At 32.7% G+C, this 11,585-nt stretch overlaps 2 protein-coding genes across 2 annotated transcripts; both read right to left on the bottom strand.

The window, feature by feature from the left end:
* Positions 1-396: 396 nt before the first annotated feature.
* LOC133183891 (uncharacterized) lies at positions 397-4,012 on the bottom strand. Its single transcript, XM_061318783.1, has 4 exons — positions 3,936-4,012; positions 1,879-2,296; positions 1,380-1,561; positions 397-1,014 (listed from the first exon to the last, which is right to left on the bottom strand). The coding sequence occupies exons 2-4, from the start codon at positions 2,288-2,290 to the stop codon at positions 685-687; spliced, it is 924 nt and encodes a 307-aa protein (XP_061174767.1). The 5' UTR covers positions 2,291-2,296; positions 3,936-4,012; the 3' UTR covers positions 397-684.
* Positions 4,013-4,260: 248 nt separating this feature from the next.
* Positions 4,261-7,610, bottom strand: LOC133183006 (cartilage matrix protein-like). The gene is made up of 6 exons (XM_061317916.1): positions 7,523-7,610; positions 7,350-7,392; positions 6,188-6,769; positions 5,911-6,081; positions 5,195-5,788; positions 4,261-5,063 (listed from the first exon to the last, which is right to left on the bottom strand). The coding sequence occupies exons 1-6, from the start codon at positions 7,547-7,549 to the stop codon at positions 4,528-4,530; spliced, it is 1,953 nt and encodes a 650-aa protein (XP_061173900.1). The 5' UTR covers positions 7,550-7,610; the 3' UTR covers positions 4,261-4,527.
* Between the last annotated feature and the right edge of the window lie 3,975 nt (positions 7,611-11,585).

Below are 11,585 nucleotides of genomic sequence, written 5' to 3'. Positions count from 1 at the left end.
ACCTCTTGAACCTTTCACTTTCAAACTTACTGCAGAGATCCATGGTGCCCAGAGGAAGAATTGTCCAAATAACAAGGTCAAAGAGAGAGGTTTGAATTATTTTAACACAATTGTTGCTACATGTAAGTGAACACTGAGTTTCGTATATTATTTACATATACTAAATGGACAGATGGAAAGAACAAATACGTTGTTATTAATGACCTTATATATACTATCATAATACTGTATCTATTCTATTTAAATATCATCAAATTAGCATCATTAGGAAATGAATCTTACAGATTTATTTTTGAATTACAAACATTAATACAGGGTAAGAGCATGTTTACCATGTTTAACATGTAATATGTCAAAATTCAATTACAATTTATTAATATATATTATGATTATATACTATAATATATATATAGTACAGTACATAGATATTGGTACATGTCAAGTATATCTTCAGATCATAAAAAAAGTTTATATTTTTAATGTCTTTAGATGACATTTAAACAATTTGACCTTCAAGCCCAGACAAAGCTTTCACTAAATCTAGATTCAACATGTGTCAAACTGTTTGATATTATCACAGAATGCTAGAGATGTCCAATTCATTCCCTAGTATTAATCAAATTTAGAAATGGAACAATATAATTTAGTATGAAATTTGTGAATGATTACAAATAACTCAAATTATCATGATCGTCCATTTGCGTTAACAACAGTTTGCTCTTCGATCTTCCTTCTCTTACATCTTAACTGTTCATCCACTTCGTTAATCATTTTTTGGGCATATTCCTGTAAACAAGGAGGTAGAGAATAAGACTGACCAATCAGGAAATCAAATGACAGCCAAACATTGGATGGACCACTGAAGCGCTTGCGTTTGTCAATTTGGAGGAGGTCCTCAACTTTGATTGACAGCTCACCAGGTAGATAATCTATTTGTACTGGCCAAGTTTCTAGTTTCCTTGCTCCCTCAAAATCCAGTGGATCATAACCCAACTCTTTCCTCAATCTGGCATCCTACTCATACAGAGTGAATAAGATTTATATTACATACATGTATTTGAAAAAAAAAAAAACAATATCAAGGAGTTTGTCAACACTTATTCAATTCTATTTAAAATTGTTAGACAATCATATTGTTAATTTGACCTTTATTATAAAAATCGAATTTCTGCTTTAAATATTCACCTATTTTATCTAAAGATACATAGTTTCTGTATTAAAAGTTCCCATATTTGTTTTAAAGATATATGTACATGTATGTGCACAGAACTTAAGTTTATTACAATATATTGTAAGTGAATATAAAATGATTGTATTCAAAGTTGTAAGTATAATGCCTGTCATATGTGTACTAACACCTTTTGTGCTGCACAGCTTACCTGTAAAGCATAACAGAACTGTTTCAGAATCTTTTCTACATTGTTCCAGTATTCTGGGTGAAAATATACTTTTTTTAACATGATTTCTTTTGTATTTTTACAAACAGCCAAGAAATTGCACCATGGAAGTCCTGTGATGGCCAGCTGCCCCTGTATCTGGGCCATATAATGTCGAGGTATACCTGAAATAATGGAAATTGTAAAGAAAATCATTGCCACTTTTCAAATAAAGATATAGTAGAAATAATAGACAGGTTTGGTTCCCAAGGCTTTTTTCCCTTCTTTTTTGGATGCAGTGCTTAATATTAGATCAGGAGATAAGAAAAGGTTACTACTTTCAATAATATGTTATAACAATATGTCTTGTTGGGCAGAAGATTCTTTGCACTAAACTGTGTGTACAAAAATGTACAAAGAAATTTTTGACTTGCACTAGCAAATGTAAATACCTTGCTCTTAGAATTTACCTTGTATTTACAAATATAAATGACTAAATTACCCTGTACTGTATTATCTGTCTTGTACATTCTGTATATAGGAGCCTTAAATTCACACAACCCAATGTCTTCCTCTTGATCATCCACAACGACTGCATCTGGAGATGTACCTATCAGATCTTGAAGGATCCTGTCCCTGGACACCCAAAAACCAGACTCCCTTGTCTTGTGCCCTGTCAGAAGGTGGTAACATTCCAGGATGATCTCCTCCATCGTTATTCCATGTTGTGTATGTGATGATTCCATTATTTCTTCCTCATCTTCATCATTATCATCTGACATCAAGGAGAGGAAGAAATCATAAGGTTTACCCATTCCAACTCCAAGAGCATCTCCAAACTTTGATGATGTCAGGTAAACTGATTGACGTATGTCAAACCATTCCTTTGTTCTCTGTTTTACTTTGGACTCCATAAATCACTGTTAAAATTTAATTATTATATTTGTTTAATATTGAGAAAATTTTTCAAGATTTGAAAAACCACATTGTACATGGAAAAACTATGGATGCACAGATTTTGTAAGACATGAATAACATAAAGGGTCAATTACATCTCTCATCAACTACATGTAACTAGTGTTTTAATTTCCAGTCTATATGTTTAGTTGAATTGTAACTGCATACAAATTCATTAGTTTTTGGACTAGAAAACTAAACTGGAAACATAAACCCATGGAATTTCAACCCAGAGGAAAGTATATCTACACTAAATATGTAAGAAAGCCCCAACATTATCTGATTACTGCTACTATCCATTGGCAAGTGTTAAAAATAAAATTGGTAATGTATAGAAGAGCCCCAAAAATAAGATTTAGTTTCTCAGGCACTGCCACACTAGTCTAAATGCTACTGTCCTACTGGTTGATCAATTTTATTGATAATAACTCAATTTTCTTTATGAAGAAAATTTTTGAGTTAATCCCCTTTTCATTATAAAATTTTGAAACAATAAAAAGAAGGGTCACTCTTGCAATAGACCATACCTGTCAGCAATTCCTTTCAAAATTTTTCGTCCTGATAAACTCAAAATTTTCTTGTAAAAGTATTTTTGGAATTTACAACTGAGATTGGTCTTGCAAAGGGATCAACTTGAATACAGTTGTTTTACCAGTAGCAAATTGGTTTGTTGTTGTCATGCACTCAACCTACAAGGTCGAAGTTCCAAATGTTCTTGGTTGTTATTTGTATTTCTATGCTTTTCAAATTAGTGGTACCAAATTTGAATGGTACAGGCACAGAGATGTCATTTACAACACCTCCCTATTTTCCTAGTTCTGAATTCATTTTTTAGTTTTGTAAATATTGTGGAAAATAATCATTCATATGCTACAAAGACACTACACAGGGGTAAAATGTTAATCCTTTTATTGTATTCACCTTGTAAGAAATTTTGAAACCCCTCATTTTTCAAGAATATTTAAATAAAATATTATTCGATGCTGGCAAATATTCGCTACTAGGAAACAACTGTACTGTCCCTATCCTTACACCACAGGGGATTGCTCCAGGCTTGTAATTATGATTTATTAAAAAGTCATATATGTAATACTGTTGTTTAGGTAATACGTATGTGATTTTTTTAAGGACATACACAACGTAGTTTGAACTTTATTGTCTTTTTCCCTGGAGTTAAAGAGTTCCAATACTTAAAGGAACTGTGTGCTATAATTTAATGTCTATATATGCTGTTGTACACTTCTTCTAAAACAACTTTGGATAAACAAAACATCTAGAATATATGTTTAGTATTTTTTGTATATTTTTCTTTGAAATTTTCATCAATTGATATCTTTTCAAAACCTCCGGTAATGCATGCTGATTTTTTGCCTACGAACATCTGATGGCACTATAATCTTAAATTAAGAATATCTTGAAAAATTATCAGTAGGTAAGGTACGTTGTTTATGTCCTTCATAAATTATTATAAGCCGGGAGCAAGCCCCTGTGCTTACATGTTATATCCATCAACTTGATGATCAAGTGATAATAATCGGTCCGTGGATGTTATTATAGTTATCATATCAAAGTATCATTTAAACTTATAAAAAAAAATCAAACCATTTATCTTTCAACTGTTCAATTTGGCCATTCTCTAATCATTTTTAACAAGAAAATGATAAATCGTTTCGTACAGTAGCACAAAATCGACATCGGATGTATCGAATTTAGACTAAAAAAGAAACCAGGTGAGGTTTCATAATCAGATCCGGAAAATCGCTGTCATTATAAAAGTGAATGTTAAATGTTCAGAACTTCTAAGATTTTATTTGTTTATTTTTTTCTTAGTTAATTAAAATCAGTTAAGTCCCCAAAGGACTTACACGGTCACAGCTGTCAAAGTAAACAACTTATTTTATTAAACAGAGAAGAAAGCAAAAATAAATCACATTTGAAAATTTATTTCAAGGGAGTCATGGATGAGTTCACATACAATCATGAATACTTAGTATTTCTTTCAAGTAAAACGACGTTGGGCAAATACTGAACAATGAATAGCACCAACATCAAATATAAGTTGTATAAATGTATAAAATGTAAAATATGTATAAATAAGAAATGACTCATAAATATTTTTATATAAATATAAATTCAAATATTTTAAAAAAAAAATGGAATGTAATATCACAGTCACGTAAGTTCATACACAAATCTATACAGCGTCACAGAAACACAGTTGTTTCAAACAAGGAAAAGTGAATTTAAAGAGCTGTTCATAGCTAGGAACATAGAAATACTTTCTCGTTTTTGTTTCCTCCAAAACATATTTTTCCTCCTCGCCGAGAATGATGGTGATGACATTCATGTTTTTAAGAGAATGAAGCTTGCTAACAATGTCCATTACGTTTTGTTCTTGTTCGTCAACAAACACTACCGCCGTTCGCCGCGCGCCTAACCTGGCACCATTCTGGTCGAAGAAGGCGTCAAGTTTGTCAATGAGACTGCCAAGTCCGGGGAATGTAATTTTTGATACGCCATTCCATGACGTCACAGGGACCAGACCAGTTTGTGTTGTTTCTGGGCAATCGGCTGTAAAACGACCGATTCGTATGTCTCCCATTCCAATGGTGATTCTTTTCACGATTGAGGAGATAAATTTGTTGATAATAAGGGTCTTCTGGGTCCCGATTCCAAACATATCAAAAACAAATACGATGTCCATCATTCCATACTTTGGCAATTGAATTACTAAAAAGAGATTTTAAAAAATTAGTTTGTGGAAAATGGAAACATACTTAAAGATATTCCTTTAATGCAAGACAAGAAAATAGCAGAAAAATGAAGAATGGATAAAAATTGAAAAAATCTTATCAATTTACCATTTGAAGAAGCATCGTCTTTAGGTAACATTCCACAGGTTCTGGTAGCTAGCAATGTTCTAATGGAATTCAGAGCATCGAAATTTTTGACATGGAAAAGGAAATCTTTATCTGGGTCGCTAGCAATGGCGCTAAGCTCCACTGTGTCAACACCATTTCCGATTCCGATAGCAAACACATAGATACCAGCATCATGAGCCAGGACAGCCTCTTTTTTTGTTTTAGCAGTATCCATGGACAGTCCGTCCGTCAAAACTATCATGATGTGGGCAACTCCGGGTCTAGCAACGCCTGTAGCGAATCCCACTTTCCTGACGAACTGGATGGCATCACCTGTGTTTGTCCCCCTTGCATGATACGGTAGATTTCTGGTTGCTTTTTGAAGTTCAGGGACGGTCAAAATGGAACCAAGAGGAATGTCAACCTTGATGTCGTGGCTGTAAGTGACGACTCCGATTCTGGTGTTAGAGCTGGATATGTCGAAAGCACTGACAAGTTTACTGATGAAAGTCTTCTGTTTCTGGTAATTGCTATATCCAATACTCCTGGATGAATCCATGACAAAATAAATGTCGGCTGGCTTTCCATTACATTCTGCAAGTGCATCATGAAACTTAATTTTGAATGGTTGTATATTACCAGAAAAAGCAAATACTAGTATTTTGCTAGTAAATATCGATACTATTGTAAATACCAAAACTAATACATCTACAAACCTTTTACAAAAGACTGGTCACTCTGTTGTCCACCTCTAAATGATAAAGTGGTAGGTTGTGTGGTGGTGGTGGTAGGTTGTGTTGTTGTGGTAGGTTGTGTGGTGGTTGTGGTGGGCTGTGTGGTGGTAGTGGTGGTAGTCTCGGTTGTGGTTGGTTGAGGCGTTGTCGTTACTGAAATTTAAGAATAGTTTGCAACATATTGTAATAAACCAAAATTCATAATATGTTTTAAAGCAACCTTTTTGTTTAAATAATTTTAAAAACAAAAGATTTTTACCTTGACATGTCTTGACAGCGAAAACGTTCAGGATGTTCTTTAGAGCGCTGTAATTGTCAACTGTAAAAACGAACTCTTTGGACGGTTTACTGGCAATGCTCTCGAGTTCAGTTTTGTCCGACTTTCTCCCAACTCCTATGGAGAAAAGATGGATTCCCCTTTCACGTGCAGCACGTGCAGCTTCGGCTGTTTTGGCAGAATCTGTAGATCGTCCATCGGTTATGACTACCGCTACTCTGGGAACATTATCTCTGGCACCATTGCTTGTTGTGAACATGACACTCGACACAAATTTGATGGCGTCTCCGGTATTTGTTGATCTACCAGGATCGAAATGAATGGAGCTTATAGCTTTCTGTAATTTTGAGGCATCTTTCTGATATTTGTTCAGGTGAAATCGGAGTTTGTGAGTTTCGCCAAATGTGACGACGCCTACTTGTGTGTTATTTGGACCAATTTTAAATTTTTTGACAATATCTTCCACAAAGACGAGTTGCCTCTGAAAGTCTGGCGGCCAGATGCTTGCTGAAGAGTCCAGCACAAATACAACGTCTGCTATACTGTCCTGGCATTCCGATAGACCTACCAATGGCAAAATACAATATTAATTTTTACTCTTCAGTATGTACATGTAATTACATGTATATTAAAAATAAAAATGAAAAAAGGCCACAAAACCTTTTTACAAATATTTTACCAGATGTGGACTTGGTTAGAATGAAAAATAAACCATTTTAAAAGAAGTTTCGGTTGAGGTTTGATTTTCAACCACATTTGATCGTATGTACATTTAGTCCCTTATCAAGCATTGAAATAATCATAATGACGCGTTTTTGAATTTGATTTTACAATTGTTTGATGCTTATTAATTTTTTTGTAATGTCTTAACTTACCGTGGCGTTTTTAAAGAAAATTAAAATCGTTGATTCTGTTTAACAAAGTGAATAACCTTTAAAAACGACAGCTAATGTGTGGCTATCGCGATAAACATATCAATTTGTGGATTTACGAAAATCTGTTAAAGTCAAGAATGCAGGCTTATCTTCAGAACATTCGATTGATTTTTAAGGCTATTGGACTCTCTGCATGCGATGGTAATGATTTTGGATTATTTCAAGGGATAACAAATACAGACAAATAATCTTGAGTCTTAAGCACTTACCAGAGATAGGGTTGGATGTCGTCAAAGCTAACCCAAAGGAAGCCTGTAAATTCAATAAAAAAAATTAAAAGAAAATTAAAATTACATGTGAAATAAATATAATGTAAAAGAATTATAACAATATTAAACATATAAATAAACGATTAAAGAATATTGTACGAATGAAAACCTACGATAACCAAAGCTGCATAAAATCTCATGACTAACGTCTACTGTTTCCTATTAAATAAAGTTCTCTTAATTTCTCCTTCTTGTATCGTCTGTATTTTCAGTTTATGATTTCTGAATTGTTTCTTCTGTTTTATATAGTGTTGATTGAGTCATCTCTTGTCACCCGTAAGCACTGGAGAATTTCCTGTATCCCCAACCGAATGCATTTTGGGAGGAAATCACCAATTTAGCATCTTACCAAAAAGGGAGCACGCCACGCCAACATAAAAACACATCAGAGAATAGATAAGTATGATTAAGTATAGGTTTTAGAATTACGTAATCAACTAGAGCATATTTTTCCTGGCGTAGTAAACATATTTTGTGAATGGAGTAACATTTTTTCGGAAGCTGGCAATGTCAAGTTTAAAACAGTTGGAATTCTTTGGGTAAAAAGATAAATGTCTCGTAAACAAGTACTATATTATGATGAATCAGACATCTACGTCGATTTTGAAATGATAAGAATGTGGTGTATGATGATTGAGTCTTGATAGTTAATGTCTGGCACTAATCAAAGGCACCCCTGTAGATTGCAATGTTATATTTTTATACGTTCGGGCTCCTAAATTAATATATGGGTAAATTCTAATGCAGTGGGGGAGTGTGTGATAACATTCTTTTATAGTGAGGTATAGTTTCCAATCGTCAATTTTTAGCAATTATTGGTGTATTTTTAGGAAATATTATGTTGATAGTGTTACCTGTATTGAAACATAAAAATATTTACTCAGATATATTCAAAAATTTTATCGTAGCAAAAAGAATGATTTTACACACAAATGTGTTTTTTTTAAGATTCACATTCTTAAAAAAAAATATGCGTCGTAAGAAACATGCGTTTACTTATTATGAGTTATGATAAATTTTTATTTTTGTGATCTTTTATATTAATACCAGATCCAGGAAAGTAGCAGTTGTGATATTTATTATGTTTCGATGTATTTTTTTTTAAGTTCAAAGAAACATTAGGTATATCAGGTTCGATTGCAACTTGAAAAACTTGAAAATCACGTTTGAAAAAAAAATTCTGAGTTAAAAAAAAGTGCTTCCTTGATATAACAATGTAAATTAGCTACAATAATTATTTTTAAATTATACAATATATTTTTTGTTTAAAAAAGGGAATTTATTTTGCTCAATCCATGATTTTGAATCAATATTAATACATGTAAATATAAAAAGAATTTTTTTCGAAGTGTTGTGTTTTTGGCGGTCCAAAAAGTATTATTGATATTTATTTCATTTTATGGAAAAGCAGTTAAATATGATTCTTTAATGAAGAATTAAAAAGAGATTGAAAAGAAAAATATTATGATATTTTCTTAATTAGATAACTAAAACCAGTCAATTAGAAAAAAAATATTTCGTTTTATTGCCTATACTAGAGATTGTTCTTTCTGACGTATCCGTACAAGTATCCGTATCCGCATACGTATCGAGGTGAGAGAGGCATCTCGATCCCGATGTCTAAACTATTTACTATAATTTCCATCGTTATTTGTTTGGTTTTAAAGAAACCCCATTCATATAATAATAGCATATGGTATTTTTTCTAATAAAAAATGTATTAACCTGCTTTAAACGTCTTTCATTTCGCTGGAAAATTTTTAAAAAATAGATAATGAAATTAAATAAATTTGTATTTGTTTTCATTATATTGTTTAAAACTTTGATTGCAATTTTGTTTAAAAACATTTATCGGGATCCCCCTCTCTCCCTCTTAACATCAGGACATTTTATTGATTGATTCTGTAATTAATATTAGATGACATAAAAGTTAACCCCACCCCCCACCCCCCACTCACACACACACACACACACTAAAATGCAAAAGACGTTGATATCCACACAATCAACAAAACCTTGTAGCCGTTTTCTAAAGAGAAATTGCTTCCAGACCCTTACCAGTATATGCTTAAAAATGCCAGTTTACCCCCCCCCCCCCCCCCCCGGGAACACACACAAATTTTCATAGCGTCTGTTGACTTTCTTCATTCTTTTTTCAATGAACTATTTGACAAATACCTGTATGTCTTCCCTTCCCCTCCCCAGTTGAAATTGCTACTTTCGTGCCTATTCTCATACGGCTTGATTTTGCTTTATATTTTGTCCTTTCAGCAGTATTAACTTGAAAAGACTTCATTGCGACAAAAAATAGGTAATGAAATGAAAATGCAATAGTTAAATTTGATTTTCCTTTTAGTTCTCTTGTTGTCGTACATGCGTATTATATATAATTCATGGTTTGATATAGAAACTGTTTCATAATATGGTATTCATTATCTTAACTCTCTTTTTGTAAGAAAAAAAAAGAACATTAGGCTAAAAAATTCCAAAACAATAGGTTTATCTATTTATTCTATGCTACCTTGTCCATCTAGCTGGTTTTTATTTATTTATTCATTTTTTTAATTTTATTTATTTATTTATGCATTTTGGCCCAGATCGGGACAAGTGTGAGTAAATTCAACAAGCAGTTTATAGAATTGAAGAGAATCGAAGAGGCTGCTTCAACGTAGCAGAGAAATAAAAAAAACACAGAAAAAAGGATAAAATTTATACAAAACATTTAATTGATAAAATATCAGCATTTTTTTTTTTAAAGAGTTTTGATCCCGCTTGTACACAAAGAATTACAGTAGTCTAAATTTCAATAAATAAATCATTAAGTAAACTTTAGACAACATGTATATAAAGTAATGTATAAGACATAAATAAAAAATTTTCTCCGTTTATCTCTCCTTTTATCGACAATTGTTAATTCATCCGCGATAAAAATGCGTGTAATTGCATTACTTTTGGAAATGGTAGTCCTTTCTCAAGCTCTCTGGAATTTCGGATACGCTATCACCTAACAATTTAGGGAATTTAGAGTTTTCAAACCATCCCAATTGCCAGCTTTCCAAAGCTTTTCTGGAGAACTATGTCCATCATATATAATCAAATGATATACAGAATGTTAATAATTAAAAAAAAGAAAATGAGGATGGAAATTTTCAGTGCCCCCCCCCCCCCCCCCCCACACACACACAAACATTCACACAGAGTATGCAGTATGGTCAAATTAATCTTTCACAGTTAATGTATCCGTAATTATTTTTGTGGAAAAGAGGAACTCAAAACTTAATATCCATACCCCCCCCCCCCCCCCCCCACAAACATACATACCCAGTAATAGGTTTTTTTTGGAGTTTTATTAATTTCTACACATTTTTATTGTCAAAGTTTTGCTAAGGTGACTTGTCATTTTTTGGTTTCTTTTTGGTTTCTCTCTGCCTCGGCCCAGCTTCCCCCTTCTCCACTTTGTTAATCAATTTTAAGTGTCTGCTTGATGTATACAAACTTATACTCATCTAGAATGTTTGATCTCTGACACCTCGTACAGTTAAACTTTGTTAACTCAAATCCTTGGATATATCGAAGTTTTAATTGGTCCAATCAAGTTGCAAGAGATAAAGAGCGTTGACTGTATGCATTATGGGAAATATGTCTTGGACTGGTAAAGGTTACTTCGAGAATGAAACAATAATATATCCTGATATTGTGTGTGTGTGTGTGTATGAGAGAGAGAGAGAGAGAGAGAGAAGGGGGAAGTCCCTTTTTAACCTTTTTTTAATTTTTAAACAATTTAATAAAAATATACATACTTTTTTACTAATTTCATTTTTTTTTTTAAATCCTTCCATAAAATGATAGGTGTGAACAGCAACTTGATACGTTTTATTAGAAATATTACTATATATCTTATTTTCCAATGAATGAGGTTAAAATCAAACAAGAAACGATGGAAATGGTACCCACGGTTAAATCATCGGGATCGAGATGCCTCTCATACCTCGATACGTATACGGATACGGATACGTATACGGATACGTCAGAAAGAACAATCTCTAATAGAATGTCAGACTGGTGCTTTTAAAAATCACTTTATGAATTCAAGTGCACCTTACTCACTTTTATATATTTTATCTCCAAAACTTCTGTATCAATTATTTTGACGCAAACCAGAATTATTTTTAAACT

The sequence above is a fragment of the Saccostrea echinata genome, unplaced genomic scaffold (assembly GCF_033153115.1).
Source record: "Saccostrea echinata isolate AGI-Se365-2 ecotype Australia unplaced genomic scaffold, CSIRO_AGI_Sech_v1 ptg000009l, whole genome shotgun sequence".
In the NCBI taxonomy this organism is placed as follows: domain Eukaryota; kingdom Metazoa; phylum Mollusca; class Bivalvia; order Ostreida; family Ostreidae; genus Saccostrea; species Saccostrea echinata.
The sequence above is the reverse complement of the archived record's forward strand: the minus strand, read 5'-3'. Positions and strand labels throughout refer to the sequence as shown.